This window comes from Talpa europaea (genome assembly GCF_964194135.1).
Source record: "Talpa europaea genome assembly, chromosome: 3".
Taxonomy (NCBI): Eukaryota; Metazoa; Chordata; class Mammalia; order Eulipotyphla; family Talpidae; genus Talpa; species Talpa europaea.
The window spans coordinates 14,543,320-14,564,340 of NC_140069.1; the positions used below are offsets into that span (position 1 = coordinate 14,543,320).

The following is a 21,021-nucleotide window of genomic DNA, read 5'->3' on the forward strand; positions in this document are numbered from 1 at the left end:
TGGACTCTAATATAAAGTCATTGTGTTTGGTGTAAGGATGAGCAGGAAATACAGATAACTGTCTAAGTTTCAGTATTTTTGAGCAGAATATACGATGTCTATACAAAGGCGATAAATACCAAGAAGACATAATTATTTCTGAGGCCTTAACATCAATGCAGCAGTGATTTCTTTAAGCCCTGGAAACTAATGGCTCCATGAAACCATTTTTAATTTGCCTTAAATCATTGAAGTTATATAAGTTTGGTGATTCTTTCCCCATCCCTTTGATGTTTAAATAGTGTTTCGTGATTATGATGCACGATAGAATGAGATAAACATCTGCATACACATCTTATTCTTGCCAGTGCAAGCATAGCTGTTTTATCTTTAGGATGCCTTCCTTTGAGATTAATCTAAAGTGAACAAGAGGAACCACATTTTATTAAAATGTTAGAAAAAAATCCCTAAGTAGTTCCATGTGCCCTATATAAAGGTTCAACTTGGCTTGGATAACAATATCCGATAAAGGCAAAACAAGGACTGGTATAACCATCCTTTTAAAAGCAGGAGCTTGGCTTAAAGAGGTTTGAGTCTACTCAAGTCGCTTGACTGGTAAATGAATTAGAAGTTCCTTCAGAAGTTCTGACTCCCACATTAGTGTCCTTCCCATGCAGACACAGAACACTCCTCTGGTCCAGAAGATAAGCAAAGGGGTCAGTAAATATGTTCAAAACATAGAACATTCTCCTTATGTCAAAAGTTGGCTCCTTACAATACAGAGCTTTAACTCATCATTTTCCTTTTTTTAAAGTCACCTGGTTCTTTATCCATGAACATCCCTGGATCTTTACTATGTATGGGTCAGTTATAATTACCTGCTTGAAAGTGTGTCTGTGTGTTAATCAAGAAGTAAGCTAAACAGTTTTTTAAAGTGCTGAGCAATGATAAATGAAGTGTAATAAGGTGCTTCAATTTGCTGTAACGATGATTCTGTGCTCAGAGTTGCTCATAAATGCATAAACGAAGATTTCTTCTTAGAATATTTTTGAATTGCATTGAAAGTATTCATGTTATGTTGTTTTTAGTATTAATACTTCCTGAACTGGGGTATTCTCATCATATATCTCCTGCCACTCTTGATCAGATGTCCTGGAAGTTATCTTCAGATATGATAACCTGTCACTTTCTTCTAAGAAAGCAAGGGGTATTTTCGGATTTCAATTATTTCTCATTTGGTTTTAGGAATGTTATTACTGAAAGAAAACCAAAAACAGTTTATATTTTAAAACACAAAATCAAGGCAAATCAGAAAAACCTCTTTTCTATTGATATACAAATACATACACACACCTGGGTATCCATCATACACATTTATTGCAGATATAAAGATAATACTAGCTGAAATATTGTTTTTAAAATCAGTAAGGTTATCTTATATATAATAAGAAAACACCTTGCATTTAAAGTTTAATCATAATGATTTAATCTAGCAAAATGGGTGCTACAACACAGTTGAATTTTGTTTTACTTGTTTACACGGAGTACAATCTTTTTAGGATGATTTTCAAAGGCTGCTAATTAAGATGACCAAACACTGGGCTAGTAGCCTTAGGAACTGGTGCGCTGCTCCTGGTTTCATAGTGTAATGGTGAATGTTCAGAAATATGCTTGCTTTGATTATTGGCTCAATCTTTTTCTTTGACCTTCTGTGCTTTCTCTGTGACCCCCTCATTCGGCTGCTCTTTCAGGCCTAGAGGCAGAGCTTTGGCTGGCTAGTTACTACCTTCAGATGTCCTTCTGGAAAGCAGGGAAATTTGCCCCTCTACCTCCCATCCTCTTAATAACCTCAGGCTAAATCTTCTAAAGTCAGACTAAGTATGGCTGGTCAGTGAAAACTTAGCTTTCCTTTACCTCTAACATTTGAAGGAAGAAATCCATGCAACATAATCACTGGATGAAACTCATGTTGACTAAATCCTATTTCTCCTGCTGCTCCTCTAACCGACTGCAATCTGAAGGGCTCGCCTTTGACATCTTGGGAATGTTGAGGTCTCTTGCCAATGGCCTCGCGTTTGAACGGCCGACTTGAGCGCTAGCTGAATGTATTCAGTGACCTTGAAATGGGAACCGCTCTTTTTCTACTTGCTTCTTTTCTCATGGAGAATTGCCTAAAACTAGAAGCACTAAAGAAAAAGACCAAATTAGAGTCTGGGGCTGTGTCTTTCAATCGCTGTGCCGGAGAGAGGATGAGATGGAAGTGGAGGCAACTTGGCAGTCGCTTGCTCTGGAAGCAATGAGATCGCATGGCAGATGGCCTCCTTGTTTGGGATACACTAACATTGTTCCTCCTCCTGCCCCTTCTTGCATCTGAATGATTCTTGGAACAGTTCCACTGAGAGGAGTCAGCTAGGTAGACAGTGGGGCTTGCTGCTTGAATTCACCTTTGCACCATCAGTAAATCAGGGGCCTGTTTTTCTCCAGCATTTGGAAGTCCCAAAAGGTTATCTTCCTTACTCAGTCTATATGTCAGCTTTTAGTCTCTAGATTTTTAAAACAAGATGCATAGTACTGCCACTCACACCCCCAACCCCAAGAACAGTTTCTGTTGGGAAGAGCATAAGAAGGCTGTTTCTCAGTATGCATACCAAGATGCAGAGATCTTGATGGTATTTTACATTTAACCCAACTTTACAAGAGAATTTTTAAAAAGAGTTCTATTTATGATTATCTTTTGGCTTAGTGTTCCTCTGAAATTGACACCTAAATTATCAGTGAAAATTCTCTCTCTTGATGAAAATTCTGATTTATGGAAGAACATTCATGACCAAGGAGAATTGCCTATTATTTATGTTTCATTCCAACCTTGGTTACTTCTTCGCCCTTGATCTTTGCCAATGAAGGTGAAATTGCTTTGATATAGTTGGTGATATGAACAGATACCTGACAGCTTCTGAATTGGAAGCATCACAGTGAATTCCAATGTCACCTGAAATTGACCAAGTGACTAGGATTCTATTTGGTTTTCACCAGGAGTTTGTAACTGGAGAGCTCTATATCACTTAGGGATGGTCTCTCCCTAACACAGGAGTTTTGGAATGTAGAGCTCCATGTAACCTTCAGATGTTTGACAAAAAGCTTCCTTGGCCAAAAGGATCCTACATGATTACTTCCTTAAATTATATTCTTGTTCTCAGCGAAGAAGCTGGGCCAGCAGCATCACAATTGAGTTAGGAGTTTTTTCTCTTTAGAGTTCCCTGAATCACCCCTCATACCAGTTTTTTCTCACTTAAGGACCCTTAGTTTTTCTAACTAAGACTCCGCTGACCCCAGTCGGTAAAGTGTGAGCTTTAATTCTCTGACCCAGAGGGACAGACGACTTCTGAGTCCAGACATCTCTATCCGCCAGTACAGGAGAGTAGTTATGGCTCACCTCTTCCCCCGGCTAAGAGACCTAAGAGGAAGGTTACCCCTAAGAGGAGACAGGAAAGACCCATTGCTCCTCCAAAGAAAAGAAGAAGGAAAATACATAGGATGGATCATAATGCTGCGGAAACTCGTCAGGACAAAGTAAGTTTATTCATTGTTCCAAAGCTTTGTGGTGGGCAGGTCTGAGTGGAAGGTTTCCTTCAGGATCTTGGTTTCAAAGTCAGCTGACTACATTTTAGAAAAACTCCGGTGCATCATTGCTGGCTTTGAGTCCAGAAGAAACCGATACTTTGGACGTTGACACTGAGATGAATACCTTCTGAACTTTCAGCAAGATAGGAACAAAAAATCTTCTGCATACTTTGGTTAGTTGCCCTAGAATGATTGTTAACATTTAGACTTGAGTAAGCATTACACAGTCTGTTGGTTTTGCTTGCACGTCTTCACTGAATTATTTATGATGTTTTGTAGCCTTGGTTCTTGAGAACAAATCAGTGGTGTAGACATTGTCTATAGACAATGTAGACAAGAACTCAATAGAAAATTTCCTTAGAGAAGTGATCTGAAGTCAGAAAATTCAAATAGGTCTTAGACTGTAGACAAGGAAGCAGCTGAGGCAGAAAGAGAAAGCAATGGGCAGCTAAAGGTGTGTATTTTCTCATCGAATTACTGGTAAAGTCTACTCTTTTTGGCACTCTTGAAACAGCCTATCGGTGGTTACTTTTCTCAAAAACTTCAGATACCTCCAAGGCACTCTCTTATTTAAAAATGGTCTGAACTAATTGCCAAGGAGAAGGTTTGGAATTTGGGCTCAGTTGTCTTGGTGTGTCTTTGTGTAGGCAAAGGAGAGCATGGTTTTTCTCAGAAGCAACCACCATTTAGTCTCTTTCTTCAGATCATGCTACTCACATCATTTGACAAGTTTCATTTATGATTTACTCCTTGAGGCAGAATTTGAAATACTTAATCCTGTCACGAAGAAAATCAAGTTCACACCTGATTTAACCGATGGCACAGAATGAGGAAAGATCTTGAGTCATCTGAGAGGATGCTAGCAGTGGTAATGTGTGACTTAGTAAAAAACGATATGCAGATTTACTCCAGCGTCTTGGATATCTATGTGTGATTGTAGTTAAGTGTAAAATTCATGTAAAGTGCTATCAAGTGTTTGTTGGATTAGATGTTTCTTGCAAATCTTTCCATTGCACTGTTAGAGATGAGAGTGAAAGGGTGCTCTCCAGTATGTGGGAGTAGTCTGCTTTTAGAAACGTCGTCCATTTGAAGCATGAAAATGAGAAATGGATTTTCTCTCCTAGAGTTTGGGGATATTCTTCAGCTTTCATTTTATTTTGCTTACATAAATCTTCTAGAACAAGCTCAATGGTTTCTCCTGTTTAAATTAGTATCTTTGTATTCTTGTTTTACTCAAAATCAAGTTGAAATGAACTAAGATGCAGTAGCTTATTTCCTAGAAGAATTTTTTCTCTTTGGAATCTGTTTTCTTAGAAATTGGAACATTAGATGGATCTCATTGCATTAATGTGTTCTAATTTAACATCCAGTATTTGCCACTTAACCTCAGAACTGTTTTACACTCATTGAGCCTCTGTCTTCTTGCCATGGTTCAAAGTCCAATGTGTTCTTGTTAAAAACCTGGGGAGCAAGAGACCTAAACTCTCTATCTGACTTTCTGTTCACTCTCAAAATTCTTGGATTTAAAGAACATTTTTACATTTTAGAAAAGTCCTTCTGTCGCTTATGAACAGAATTGCCTCTAAAATTTCTGGTATTTTTTTAAATCAAGAAATCTCAAGGAATTGGATAATGCTCCTGAATGAATACAAATCAGAGAGCTTAAGACTAACTTTTCTTAAAAGTGGCAGGCAAATCTCTCTAGACAAAGCTCTGCCTCTGGGCCTGAAGTTTTCTTTCCAGAATATTCTGGGGTGGAAGATCTATGAGAAGCTGAAAGGAAAAACCCCTGCAGGGATTAATTTGCTCCTTTTTCCAGATGACAAATCCTCTGAGGGAAATTGACAAAACAGTGGGACAATTAATGGATGGACTGAAGCAACTAAAGCTACATCGCTGTGTGAATGTCATCTTTGTTGGCGACCATGGTAAAGATTTTTTTTCCTCTGCTTGCAAGATAGTTACACAGGTGATGTTTCTGATGGCACTGAGGGAAGAAGCTCTAGGTTATGTTCCTCACCTCCTTCCCAGTTTCTCCAGGATGGGGAACAAAATCAGGCCAAAACCTGAGATGACCAAAATCAGGGACTTCCTTTACCTTCTAATTTTTTGCAGGAAAAGCCTTTCTACAAAAAATATGTCCCATTAAAATGGCACAGACAATTCGCTAGGGGTGGTAACATTTGCCTCGGTGAATGTGAACTATCAGGTGATAATCCCCCATTCCTGTTAAGCATGTCCCCCAAAGGAGTCCACAGAGTGGTTTGGGACTAAAAAAATAAATCTAAACATGATATAGAAGCAGAGAGGATTCTTGTGGACTGCCATGTAAGTTAAATGATTTCCCTTAATTCCCTGAGGGAATTGAAGACAAAACCAGAGGGCCTTGCCTCAGCAGAGAAGACTGCTGAAGAGGAAGAAGCAGTGTAGGAAACAGTTTTTCTAAACCACTTAATAAAGGAGAAAAATTTTTTTGGGGTAATCAAGAGTGTAACCAACATGATGATAGAGCTGGAAGTGTGTGTATGTGTATGTGCTTAGAGAATCCTCTTAATTTGTGCAAATGTAGTTCTAGAGACAGTGCCTCTTGTATTCTATCAAATTGAAATAGTGACCCTGGAAATATGCTCTACAAAACATTGCTCCCTTTTAGGACAAGAGTAGATTGGAAGAAGGAAATTGATTGAGTCTATTACTTTTGTTAAGAATGACAGGCAAATCTTCCTAGTCAAAATTCTGCTTGGGGCCTAAACTGTTCCCTCCAGAATGTTCTAGAGAAGCAAAGAAAAATTTAAAAAATGTGGGACTAACTTGCTTTTTTGTAGGGACTAAATGTGACCCTCTGTAGACAGGGCAGAGGGAATTTGGAGCATGTGACATAACTGATTCAGTTTAAATTGCTCAGGTGTCAAGAGCATTTGGTCCTGTGCTGGAGCCAGATACCAAGGGAGTAGATTGTCCCTTATAAGTGACGTGCTGAAATATGCAAAGATCTTTAATAGAATAAATTTTTATCTTGCCAGTGTGCAAAATTGTAATGAATAGATTCCTTTGGCTTTGGGGAAGCAGCTATCTCTTTCCTAGTCTAGTGTTTTAGAGCCTGGGATCTGAAGTGAGAGACAGTTTCAATGAAGTTCAAATTGCACTGTGCAACTTAAGAGCATGTGCTATGCCGTTTATTCTCAGACCTCTCAAAATCTCAGCCTCTTCATTTCTAGAATGAAAACACTAATGCTATCTACCTGGAGTTGGTCTGGAGGGGCAGGTTGATGATGCATGAGAAGCCCTTCACATATGATCTTTGAAAGCGAGAGACAAAGGTCACCATTGTGTGCACAAATGACTTCCTAGAAATGTGGCAGATACCAATCCCCTTCCGGTCTCCTATTAATATGTTTTTTTGAGCTTTCCTCTTCCTGGATTAACATTGTAGCTAGAACAATAAATAGCTACTAGGAGTTAGTAGCTATTATTCTTATTATTTTTATTTTCTTCCTAAGAATTATACTGTAAAAGGCAAAAAATATAATCCTTGTACTTTGTTGAAGTATATTTTTTGTCTTTCTTCATTCCTATTTGTGTTTTTAAAAAGGTAATGATCTGGAATTCTAGAAGCTGGTAACTTGAATTGTAGCTGATCTGGGCTACACTACATTATGTTTCTTTATTCTAAAGGTTTAGGGCATCTTTTAATGGAATCATATATTTTTCCCTTCTTTTTTTTAAACTTACTTTTTTTTTTAAAGATTTATTTATTTATACAACAACCGGGGTACAGGCCAGATGCGCAGGAGTTTGAGAGGATTCACCAGAGACAGAGTGGGGAACAGAGCAGGCAGACTGATGAAATACACTGCTGAGGGGAGCAGCGGGCTAGACAGGAGAGGTCTGCTCACCATACAGGTTGCTCCGAGGCCGGTGGGGATCGAACTGGCACTGCAGATGCTGCTGACAGCTTCACAGCAACTGCGCTCAACTGCCTGCGCCACCAGGGAGGACCTTACTTTTTTTTTTTTTAAAGATTTATTTGAATCATATATTTTTCCCTTCTTAAGGAATGTTCAGATATTATATTATGCAAAGCAATAGATTAAAATTTTCTAGATCCATGTCATTTCATAAATTCCCAAATGCAGTAGTCTCTATGAACCTCCATCATCTGTGATTCTAAGATTTGAGTTTGTTTTTGTTTTTTTATATTTTTTAACATCGATCAAGAACTTTCCCTTGATGGGTGGCAGGAAACAAACATTTGTTGGTTTAAAAAATTGCTTACCTAGACCTTCTTTGTATTCTGGTTGCTGGTTTTCAGTTTTGACTGATTACATTGTTTACAACTCCTTTGCAGTGTTTTTTTTGTTTTTCCGATTTGGGTGGTCATTGAAGTTGGCATTTTTCTTTCTCATCTCTTGTTGCCAGTATTGTTTTGTCAGTAACACCCAAGGCCACCAGTGGAGACAGAGTAAGGACTGGTGATTATGTACTCCAGTCAGGAGATATATTAGAGAGAGCGAGCTGGAAAATGACATTTTGTAAAAGAGACGCAGAACTATAAATTCCAGCTATTTACACCACCCCCAGCTGAAAAGTTTGAAGCAATCAAGGATTTTTCTTTTAAAAAATAGATCTTTTCAGTACAACTATGTAAATAGATTTTTTTTGAAGACTATAGTTCCTTCCTTTGTCTTGCTGTTCTTGCTGAATGACTTAAAATGATAATTGAGATGATGCATTTTGAACTTCCCAGTGCTGCAAAATGATGTGATTAAGTCAGTCTGATATAAATTAAAGATTGTATAAAGAAGCATTAAAAAATTGAAGTCAAGTAAGAAATCTCAAGGAGGGATCCTTGCCTTGACTTGCTCCAAACTAATTGAGGAAATACTTGAATGTTATATTTAGAGTATATATTAAGATATTAATTTTAAGATTCCCTGAAAATATAATTTTCTCCCCACAGGAATGGAAGATGTCACATGTGATAGAACTGAGTTCTTAAGCAATTACCTGACTAATGTGGATGACATTACTCTCGTACCTGGAACTCTAGGAAGAATTCGATCCAAATTTAGCAATAATGCAAAATGTAAGTTGATTCTTTAACTACCTAATTTTTGAGAGTGGTAATACAGAGGAGTAGGTGAGGGTTGTTCTCTGAAGCTTGAATACTTGGTCAAAAATTCTAGCTCTTGAACTTTTTAGCTGAATGATCTTGAGTCAGTTAAATTGAATGCTAACACTCAGTTGTTTCAGCTGATAAATAGGCCTGTTAATAAGAGTAACTACACCATAGAGTTGTGAAAATTAAGTTGTGTCTATCACTTAAAGTGGTTCCTGGCAGATGGTAGCATTATATAAATATTTGCTCTTGTTTTTATTATGTGGAAAATACACTTCATCTGAGACGTGTGTATAGCTGGAAAGTTCTGTTGACAAGAAGGTCAGACTTGCTCTCTGGCTGAAGGCAGAGATTCATGACAGGGCTGTCGGAACTACACTCGGACTCTGAAGGTTCCTGAGAACCCTGCTGAAAGAAACACTTCACCTTTGTAACAGTGACTGGCAGAACCCAGGAGGAAAACTGCTAAGCCCTTGGGCTGTGGCAGCTATTTTGAAAGTTTAGAAATAAAATAAACAGGAATAATCTTATCACTTAGGTTTTACGCATTCAGGTTACCACATGCCACTGGCAAGAGCTCTTATTTGTGGACTAAGATATATTAGGTACTGCCCACCTAGATTTGAGTTCACAGATTTATTGGAGATCCTGCTGCATTGGTGAGGAGGGAGGAATCTGTTAGCGTTTTTAGCTGTGGGAATAAGAGACCATTGGCACCAAGTATAGCGCTTTGGAAAATTAAGTTTTTCCCAACTACTTTCCTGAGTCAACACCAGTGGGAACTGTTCCAAGGTCAGCTCCAGGCAACGTTGTAAAATAAACAGGACGTTGGTGTCCGTGTCCTCCCTTCTCCTCTGCCCCCTTGGAATAGGAGGCCCTGGTCAGAGACAGGCATCTCGGTGCCGGTCACTAGGGTGCTCTTGATTTAGCATTTGCATTTTTGGGTTTATGCAAGAAAGGTTTTGCCTGTTTTGAAAGGTATTTCAGGCACCAGCAAGTGTATTGGGGAGGTTGCTTTGTGGGGGGAGGAGAAAAGCTTTCTTGGGGCTGAGATGATAACTGCCAATAATGGAATGTTTTGTACTTTACAAAACACTTTTCGTATCTGTGATTTCATTTTTGTGAAAGAAGATGGAGTGGAATGGTAAATTGTTCAGGGAATGCCTGGTTCAAATCCCAGCTCTTCCAGACGCTCATTCTATGACCTGGGGGGTTATTTTAACACTGTGCCTCAGTGTCCTCATCTAAGAAGTAAAGAAGGCTGGGAAGATTAGATGAGAGATTATCTATCTGTCACTTAGATTGGAGTTCAGCACATAACCGAAGCAATGTGGAGGTTAGCTATGATGATGTTTTTGCCACATCACTATTTCAGCTGGATATGAACAGTCTTATTTAATCCTTCCATCAGTGTGATAAGTATTACCATTTCATTTTAGAGATAATAGACTTCTAGCCTCATGGGCACGGGCCTTGGTTATTTCCTAGTAGTTCCTTGGGGTTTATCTGAGCACAAGGTTACCCTCTAATGTTTATTTTCTCATTATCAAAGACCATGAACTTACTCTGGTTCCTTTGGGGACTGTAGTTTATGAGGCCACTGAATGCTGAGATTCAAATATGGCTGGCTCAGCTAGATTGTGAGGGTCCATTGTGCAAACCTCCATTTTCTAAAGATTCATTGGCTTAGTGAGGTTTCTGACAGTGTCTGTCTCCCAGAGCTGTTGTGGATGACCAGAGGCCAAGTTTCTGGGAAGCTCTTACTTAGAGACTGCACAAGATAAGAGCCCATTATTCTTTACCTTCATTTCTCTCCCCAATTCCCAGCCCTTAACTTGAAGCAGTTGGTAAAAGCCCTGGGGTCTGACTTTTTCTCTGTGATGGTCTCATGCATAAGTGATGTAGCTTAAAAATTCCTAAATCCCCTCCCCTTTTCCATTAAAAGAGGGAACTAAAATTTAGCTCCAATTTAAATAGATTGGAATCCACATTTTTAGCTTTGTATGACACAACTTTGGAACTAAGATGATGAAAATTGACTTTGAAGTCTGTGCCCTTATACAGCAAGACAAATTTATTCATGAATTTTCAACCACTACATGAACATGTATTCATTTATATTTATTAGAAAATGTTCGTTGAGTGCGTACAATACACCAGGCCCAGGGGGTATATCAGGAATCTACACAGACATGACCTGGTCCACTGACATTGATATGCCAGGGAGGGCACCATCGTGAACGTTGGTATCTGCTCTGAACCCTGCTTTTCTTTTCTGCTGATTTTATAATGACATACTAAACCAAATTTTGGAAAACAAAACAAAATCCAACCAACCTACAATCTCCTCTTTTTCGCCACAGCCCCTGAAGGGGAACCTTTAGATAATATAATCAGTTTATGCACAACCATCATTTACATAGTTTTGCTTTCAGCTGGGTCAGGGTATTGACTAAAATATTCTTTGTTTGCTGATAGTGAAAATGAAGTAGGCTTGTACATGAGAGTGTGTCTGTCTGGGGAAGGGCAGTTACCTATGTAATTAGCTCCATGATATTCCTAAGGAAATAAAACTCCCTTTAGAAAAAATAACTTGATAGATTAGAAGATTCATTCTAAAGTGGATGATAACTTGTTTCAAGATCTTCAGATACGTAGGAAGTTATATTAAAAGCCCTAAATGCCCATGTGATTAGTTCCTATGTTAAATTGCAAATAAACAAAATCTAAGCTCCAGAGGGACAATTTGGGAAAATTGAAACACTCAGTTAACCTAGCATATCCTGGTATTCCGGAAGGATATTCCTTTCCAGAAAGAGATCTGGACCTGGAGGGGAAATGTATTACAGGAATTGTTGGACTAATTTAGTTTCCTTTTACTTACTGAAATATTAAATACCTGCTTGCAATTTTATTTATATTTTAAATAAAACGCAAAAGTGATAGCCCTCCTGGGGTGGAGGAGAGAGGAATTGAATCTCTTAGTGCAAACAAAAAAAAATGTCTTTTCTTTGTCATTATTGTTATCTTTTTTGAACTCTTTTCTCCTCTCTTTGAACAGATGACCCTAAAGTCATTATTGCTAATCTCACGGTAAGTATCTCAAGCTATCAAGTCTTGCCTTTGGGACAGCCATCTCCTCTAATCTAACCTCTGGTGTTCACCTCCCCTGTGGGGCTGAGGAACTTTGTCCTCCCTGCCATCCCGTATATTTGTTTCCCTAAGAGCTTTCAAAACTTCTGGCCTGTGGACAGTTGCGGGCTCCCTAATGGTCTTGGCAATGATACGAACTGAAATATTTGATCTTTCTATTAGAACTGAGAAGCATTCATTCATGATTAAACAAATCCTTATTTTCTCTCAACCAGCTCTGCCCACCACCCACCATCTCTGTCCCATCCAGGATAGAGACATGAGGATTTAGTCACATATTTGAGCCTGCTTCCCTTCCCACCCCACCTCCATGGACTTCTAGCAATTGGGAAAGGCCTCAGAGATTGAATTGCTGTTAGTGTTGGGCTCATGCATCAGGAACGCATCTTAAAAATTCCCAACTCCATCTCCAAAGTCATTAATCTTTGAACCCATTTGCATTCAACTGTGTTATTTGAAAAGGGGTAACACATTTGATTTCTTCACCTAGCCAACCTTTTGTTTGGCCAAATATCTCTTTCAGGTTTTTAGAGAGGGACTCTCTGGGACTTTTTCTAGAAAACACTCCGTCTAAAGCTCAACTTCCATTTATGTTTCAGTGTAAAAAGCCCGATCAGCACTTTAAACCTTACATGAAACAGCACCTTCCCAAACGTTTGCACTACGCCAACAACAGAAGAATCGAGGACATTCACCTCCTGGTGGATCGCAGATGGCATGTTGCAAGGTAACCTGAGGATTGGCTGTCCTTGCTTCTCATTTTCACATTCACCTTTTGGCTGCTGGAGTACTGAAAGTTTGTTAGTGATCATAAGAAGTCTAGTTAGAAATCTCACTGTTTCCAAAAATTTTGTGTGCTAGATACAGTCAGTTCCTCATCTCTAAAGGGTGGGTCTCAATATCTTAGTGCCTCTTTGGGTGTCTCAGTGCATCTCTGTGTGTGTGTCTCTCTCTTTCTCATTTTTTTGAATTTACATTTTATTCTCTATTCTTGTTAGTTGAGTAAGTAGAAAATTGTCCTGCTACTCTGATCTGGTTTTGGTTGATGAGACTTAACGTGTAGTGACATTTATAGATGAGTTCAGAAAAATGTTCATCTTACTACCTCTGTTGGTGTGGACGAATTTTGTTATTGCTTTAAATATTTCAGGTGTTTGTCTTCTCTTGAACCACAAGAGATTCTCTGATATTGAGAAGACTATTCTTTCTTCTTAAATCTGGAGTGGAATGTGTCTGAAAGCTCTAACCACCTTTAAGGAGAAAATCATGAGAAGTTTTAATCCATTTTTTACACAAAGCTGGGAGCAGTCTTTCCCACTTACTCTTGCTTCAACCTTCTCCTTAAGTAATTTGTTATGTATCAGTCTGCAGCAATAATTGGATGGCTACCCCTGAGAAAAGAAAGCAAACATTGTAAGAAAATGAACAATGATGTAAAATATATATAAATAAATAATAATAAAGTAACAATTTAAATCAATAAATAAATAATTGGACCACTAGAATGTGCACTCAAACTAGTGCTCTACTGAGTTAATACGGGAGAGAAGGAAATGAGACAATGTTGGTCCTCCATGAACTTCTAGCCATTTCCAACACGTGGAGCCACCCATTGGTTACAAATACATACCAGTACCCAACAGAGAATGTCAGGAACTACATAGAGACAAAAATGTAGGATCATAAAGACTGTGGCGTGAAGGCTAAACATTATTGAAATTATTTAGGACAGATATGGGGAGTCTTCAAATGTTGCAAAGATATGACCAAGATGGCTTAGCTGCATATGTTCTCTGCCGGACCTTTTGAGTATGGGGTGGCTTGGAAGAAAGAACAAATTTGGTATAGTTGGTAGGTTTAAATGAAGAGACCCTTGGAATTGGGTAGAAGTTAAGGGAAAGATGACACAGATGAGCAAATTAGCATAGACCCAAGCAGGCATTTGTATCTAGCAATATAGCTTTTTTTTTTTTTTAATACACTGCTGAGGGGAGCAGCGGGCACGGCAGGAGAGATCTGTGTGCCATGGGGGACCCTCACCGGTGGCTGGGGATCGAACTGGCACTGCAGAGGCTGCGGGCAGCTTCACAGCCCAGCACTCAACTGCTGTGCCACCTGGGGAGGCCCTGCAATATAGCTTTTAAATTTAACTCTTGCCTTATTGAATACTCATCATCCCAAATTGATAGTACTTTTTTTATGGGTGTTTACCAAAATGTTTAATGTCTTTGTTTCTCTCGAGCACATTACTTAGGTGTGATATGCCTTGCCGGACTTAAGAAATATTTGTTATAATGAACATGAACTTTTTTTGTAAAAGTGCAACATGACTCTTAATTAAAAAAATTATCTTCCTGTCATAATAAGGAAGGTCAAATGACTTTGATGCCTAGAGAGAAGTGCTTCTGTTTCTAAATAGAGATATTATTCCGGTGTCTGGAGTTTTATTAGATGTAGTAGATATGCCATTATTACATATATCAAGTTTACCACTCAATTATACTCACTAGTTTTATTACATATCATTGGGGAAATGTGTACGCAACCATTTTTATAGAACACCGATCTCCATTGATTTGCTAACCTTCACATACTTGAAAAGTACCTGCTAAGTGCTGGGCATTGGACTCAGTGATGGCTATATAGATGTGAACCAGACAAATGTGGTCCCAGAGTAGAGAATCTTATGGTCTCAGAGGTGGAGAAGCACAGAACATTACCTGTGACAGGTGCTTTTATTGGGGCAAGCACGTGGTCTAGAGAGGGCTCCAGGACTTCTGTTCAGAGGTCTGCATTTATCCTGGGCTGGTTTTCTAAGCCAAGGCATTTGGAGAAAATGAGAAGTATTATTTTTCCCTCAACACAGGAATGGTGCAATGGAAATAGAGACCAATAGGTTTGTAAACTCACCTTCTTAAAGATTCATTGTGCAATGAAATTGCACTTTTTATCAGAGTGATTTCACCAGAAGCTCTGACTGGCTATACTATTGTTTTGATGTAGGAAACCTTTGGATGTTTATAAGAAACCATCGGGAAAATGTTTTTTCCAGGGTGACCATGGATTTGATAACAAGGTCAACAGCATGCAGGTATGATCACAAACTGGGAATTGAAAATGTGTTTTGATGATTTTCAGAAGGGATGGAGCAGGGTAGTGTGGGTAAAGCCGCACAATATTTACATGCAGAGGGTTTCTATTGGAAACTAGACTTATCTAAATTGCTTTGTTTGTTTTCTTGTCTTTTGGAAGACGGTTTTTGTAGGTTATGGCCCAACATTTAAGTACAAGACTAAAGTGCCTCCATTTGAAAACATTGAACTTTACAATGTTATGTGTGGTAAGTCACTTATTTAATCAAAACCAATGGTACGATCTTGGGTCAACATGAACTTCCTCAATGTCAGAGAAAGAAATGAGGTGCTTTTTTTCCCAGGACCACCTCATCTCTCCACAGAAATGTTGCAGCTTGCCCATTGGTTCAAATGACAGAATATCATCCCCTTCTAAGGCTTCTTTGTCTCCTTCACCAGTTGACTAATGGGGAGTTTTCCTAGTGTTGCTGTTGGCAGCCTCTGGCTGATCCAACATAGCATTACAGTGTGACACCACCGGTCAGAGGCCTGGTGAAGCAAGAGTTCCACACAGTGCTTTTTCCCACCTCCATCTCTCGTGTTGCAGCCCAGTGAAAAGGTTGCCAGCTTGCATCCCAGCCAGCTATTTATGTGCTCCTAATTATTTTTCTTCCTTGAGCTTCCAGTTGCTGAATGAGGACAGCTTTTCCTATTTAGTAAGGGAGTGCCAGTCTGGTGGTTAAAAGGGGAGTCTGAAAGTCGGGTCTCCTGGGTTCTTGTCCCAGCTTGGCTGCTAGCTCTCTCCCCTGTCCTGCCTCTTAGCTTAGGCAAATCACTGTATGCCTGGTTGGCAACCATTCACTTGCTATGAAATCAGCCTGTTCATTTCACAGCGGCACTTCAAGGCACAGAGCCAAAACCTCCTCTTGTCCCCATACTTCTGTGGAGTGCATTAGAGGGCAGCCTTAAGGTTATTTATTGATGGCAACTTTCATTTCAAAAGTGGGGATTAAACCATCTTGTAGAAAAGCAGAAAGACCGTGGTACTGACAATCCTTGAGTCATAGACACAAATGATAGCTAAATTTGGCCCCTAATACTTTATTTTTTGTTTTTGGAAATGTCTCTCCCTCTGTGGTCAAGCCATGAGCATGCCTGAAATGTCCATACTTGAAATCTCAGAAAGCTGTGGCAAGAGATGGGCAGATTAGAATGGTCCAGGGAGGAGGAAGGGATCACCTGCCATCTAAATTTGTTTTTATCCAATTCTGATGTGTGTTTTGTTTTTAGACCTAGGAAGTAGATGACTCTGATCTCACTCTTATCAAAAAAACATTTATCAACCACTGGGCTCTTGTTTTTCCTCTTCTCATCAGATCTCCTGGGATTGAAACCAGCTCCTAATAATGGGACCCATGGAAGTTTGAATCATCTCCTGCGCACTAACACCTTCAGACCTACCATGCCTGAGGAGGTCACCAGACCCAACTATCCAGGGATCATGTACCTTCAATCTGATTTTGACCTGGGCTGCTCCTGTGATGATAAGGTAGAGCCAAAGGTAGAAATAATCTTTATGTTTATCATGGAGGAGCTTGTTGGGTGTAGAGCAGTGCTGTCCAATAGGACTTTGTTTGATGACATCTCTGTGCTGTTCAAAATGGTAGCCACTGTTTAGTGTGACTTTTGAGTGCCTGGGACTAAATTTTTTAATTTTGTTTACTTCTTATGTGTGCGTGGAATGTGGCTACTGCACCAGACCTACAGGTATAGAAAACGAAGAGCAAAAAGCAGAATTCACAATGCTATTCTATGTCACACGCAGGTCTCAATCAAATACTTCCTCTTTTTTGTTCAACCTGGATCACGTGTCTCTCAATCACAGCCCCCCAGGGAAACAAATGGCTCATGAAGAAGTGATTTTATAAAGAGAGTGTAGAGGGATTGTTTCTGTCATGTTTAATAAGGACTGTTGACAAGTCAGTGAGGAGTGGTGATAAACTTAGGGTACAGATCCTGGATCTGAATAATAAAGGGGGAAAAAGTAACCAGAACAGGGGTGGGTGGGGCTAATACTCTGCAACTTGGAAGGGAGGAAGCAGGGGGTATAAAACCCTGTCTTTTTTCTGTCATCTAATCCTCTGCTGGTGCCTCAGATTAGTGGTGCCCAATAGCCAGCCTGAGAGTGAACTTGCTCTTTGATCCCAGGTCTGTCTCCAAGGCACAGAGCAGGGAAGGGAAGGGTGTACTGGTTGATGGGGGTGCACCGCTGGATGGGGGTGGTGGCTGTGGTGGTGCAATTAGAGACTACCCAGCATTTTGTATTTGGACAGTTGTGAATACCAAATAATCTACAAATGTTAAGCAATAATTTGCTTATTGAAATTTATATTGATCAAAGATCTTTTTAGTTGCTAGTAAATGCTTCTGATAGCAGGAAACAAGCAGCGTTGCCACACTGAGCTGATATGATTCCAACACAAAGCTAAGAAATCTGCTTTTTTTTGCATGTGTGTTTTTATTGTGGCGATATACATGGTCTTTCTATTAGGGAAAAAAAATGGAATGGAATGTAGTTCTTCTACTCTTTTCTCCCTTCTAACATTTGCTACTTTCTGGATTCCTAGGGGTATAGGAGCAATAATTTGGCAGGTTCAACACAGGAGGAATTCAGCTTGCTCGTCTCCCCCACTTACTCCCCTCTTTTTTTTTACCTTCTACTTTTGCTTCTGACAAGAGCCAGTGAGACTAATTACTTTAAGGCAGGTAATTCTTACATCTCAGCTTTGAGCTGTCTTGGTCAACAGACTTGACCTTTGAGGTAGATTCCAAATATATTTAGAGAAATTTTTCAGTTGTATCTCATATTCTGAATTACCTTTCTTGGGTATGTTGTCATCAACCATTTTAACAAAATTCTGAATTTTGTCTATGGGCTTCTCTTTTAAAAGACTACCTTCCTTTTCTTAAAAAAAATATCCAAACATACTGTAAAGGTACAGAAGTTAATAAAATGAACACCTCAATACAAACATTACGATAAAGAAAACAGTCCAGATTCAGTGGAAGCTCCATGGGTATTCCCTAATCCTCTGTCCTACTTTCTCCCTCCCCCAAAGGTCATGAGTATCCTCAGTGTAGTATGAATAATTGCCATACAGATCTCAAAACTTTTACTCCATACATATGCATATGTATCTCTTACATAACATAGTGAGTAAGCTTTAGTAACACTCCCTAAAATAACCTGTAGTATAGTTTTACATATTGTTCATTTTTATGTAAATGCTATTATACTGTATATATCATACAATTCTGTTTTTCTGTATGTTTTCAAGTTTTATGCATATTAATACGTGACATTTTAACTCATTCATTATTTACTGCTAATAGTTAATATTTAATTGTATAAGTGTACCGTAATTATTCTATGCATTTCCCTATTTGAGAACATTTGATAATTTCCAATTGTTAGCTCCTACCAACAATGCTACTATAGACATCATTGCTAATATTTTCTTGTATCATACACTAGAGTGTCTCAGGTTATATAGCAAAGGGACAGTGTTGCTGACGAATCTTTTCAGAATTGCTGGGTCATTATATTTCATATTTGGAAAAAGTAATTTCTTAAATTGGTTTGGGACCACTTAAATGACCTAAGGATTCATCCCCAATATTTTTTTTAATTTAATTTTTTTTAATTTATTTTTTTTTTATAGAGGCATGTTTTATTTATTTATTTGTTTGTTTGTTTGTTTTTGTTTATACATGCACTGGGCACAGTCAGAAGCGCGGGAGGGTGAGAGAATTCACCAGAGCCAGAACAGGGAGCAGAGCAGGCAGAAGGACCGAAGTACACTGCTGAGGGGAGCAGCAGGCGGCAGGAGAGGTCTGCGCGCCATGTGGGACCCTCCTCTGGTGGCCGGGGAGCAGCCGGGGATTGAACCGGCACCGCAGAGGCTGCGTGCAGCTTCTCAACCCAGCGCTCAACCACTGCGCCACCAGGGAGGCCCTCATCCCAAATATTGAGATAGTGTTCTAATTAATTTGCAGAGATGTGCCCATAAAATCATCATTAATGACAAGGGAGCTTGAAAGTGTGGTTACCCACAGATTTGAGAGAGGGAAACAAGTCAAGGAGATATTAAGGAGGGTGCCTATGGCCATAGAACTACTAGGTAGTGGCACCTAAGATGTCAGTTTGAAATAAAATAGTGATTCCTTGACAGAGCTCATGATACTGATGGAATTCAGGCTGCTGCTTTGAATTTAGTACCCACAGTGGAGAGCAGGGTGCAGGCAAGAATGAGTACTTCTCATTTGTTTTCTTTTTTCTTTTCCTTTTCTGTTCCACACATGAAGAACAAATTGGATGAACTCAACAAACGCCTTCATATAAAAGGGTCTACAGAAGGTAAGGAGTTGATGGAAAAAAACAATCAGATAATTTTTGTGTTGCTAGTATTAAAAAATTGAAGAGATTCCTTATTTACTTCCTATTGTAAGCATACTTTTTTGAAATTCAAATTTGGATTGCAATGTAATTTTAATCTCCATCTGGCCATGAGTATGTATTCTGTGGGTATATATGTTCTTTATTCTATGCATACAAGATGCCCAGAATTTTTCTGGGTCAAAAAAATTCCATTAGCTTTTTCCCCTCCTTCAATGTGCTCTAAAAAACAGACATACCATTGTATATCTGATGGTCAGAAGTGAAGGGTCTGATAGGGTCTTCCATAAAGTGAATGAAAGTTACCAATATAAATAATAGTAGTTTGTACCTGTACAAAAACTCATCTACCTAGAGTAGCAGTGTTTGGGTTGTGGTGGGGAGAGATACATAGTAAGAGCCAAGTCAGATCTCACTCTTCACCTAAGGATCATCACGGACCCTAATTCATTCTCTTGATTTTACTGAATAATAACACAAGCATTAGTCAACTTTTGCAGGGTATGATAAGAAAAGAGAATCTCAGTAATTTGTACCAAGAAAGCTGCATTTGCTACTCCCATTTCAGTAGATCATTCTAGGCAAAGTGTAGAGCTCTCAAGTATATTCTTTATTCTGGAATTCAGGTGGAAGGAGCAGCTCCTAGCTAGAACATGCCCTTCTCATGGCAGAGGGGAAAGGAGAGGAGTGGCAGAACCATGCGATGAATCTCAGTGCTTCTGCTTTGATAAGACATTCACAGTTGCCTGATGAAGGCAGAGCACATGAAACCAGCAGTGGAGAGAAGTATGTTCTTTCCACAGGGTCACTGTCTTGCAAGTCACGTGGCAATAGATAGGAGGACAAAATCCTTAGTAAAAGGGCAGTAAGTCACTAGATAGGAAAATAATGCAGTCTACCATGCAGGCTGTTTCTTTGGAAATTCCAGACAATCAGAAGAACATAAAGGGGGCTGGGGAAGGGTCAGTGCAGGACTATGGTGGATGGCATAGCATCTTTGAAACAACAAGAGGCTGACGAAAAGTGTATTAAACCTCAAATAGAACTCAAGCATGGCAGCTCCCAAGTCATGCAATAAAGATGCATATGGTCAACTTCTGAGAGCATGTCTTGAGTTATTATCTTACATATGGTTCTGTTTATTATATGTGCTGTTTCCAATCTGATTAAATAAAGGTTAAGGAAACCAGTAGGTTTTATTTACTTGACTTATTTTTCCTTTTATAAAGATCTTCATCTTGCTCCTTTTTCTCTTTCTGTATCATCACCCACCCTCCTCTCTCTTTGATCATAGAATATACATTCTCTTTGGCATGGAGGATGAACACAGCTTTAAAGATAGGGCTTAGCTCATGGAAATTCTTCACAAACTCTAAAAGTGATGTGAAATGTTTGAGACTAACCTCTAGTGGACTGTGGTGTCATTAGAGTAGAAAAATTGGAAGATTGGCGGAGAGTCAAGTTTTTCAAAGACTTGGTCACTAAGGTGGAGGATAATGCTTAGATACTTTCTACAAAGCTAACCCACTTTAGTTCAATAAACATAATATGGAGAAAAAAGCACTGATGGAATAGTTACTTGTGCTAATTTTTAATGGATTCCCTTATTTTTACTGATC

General features: G+C 39.1%; 1 protein-coding gene across 1 annotated transcript in view; it reads left to right on the forward strand.

Moving 5' to 3' along the window:
* The window catches only part of ENPP2 (ectonucleotide pyrophosphatase/phosphodiesterase 2), a gene marked incomplete at both ends in the record, with an annotated part of 105,654 nt that overhangs the window by 63,079 nt on the left and 21,554 nt on the right, over positions 1 to 21,021 (forward strand). Inside the window, 8 exon segments of the mRNA XM_084230315.1 lie at positions 5,420 to 5,528; positions 8,561 to 8,686; positions 11,781 to 11,812; positions 12,472 to 12,599; positions 14,876 to 14,963; positions 15,125 to 15,212; positions 16,323 to 16,507; positions 19,312 to 19,363. Of these exon segments, the coding sequence (XP_084086441.1) occupies positions 5,420 to 5,528; positions 8,561 to 8,686; positions 11,781 to 11,812; positions 12,472 to 12,599; positions 14,876 to 14,963; positions 15,125 to 15,212; positions 16,323 to 16,507; positions 19,312 to 19,363 (808 nt within the window).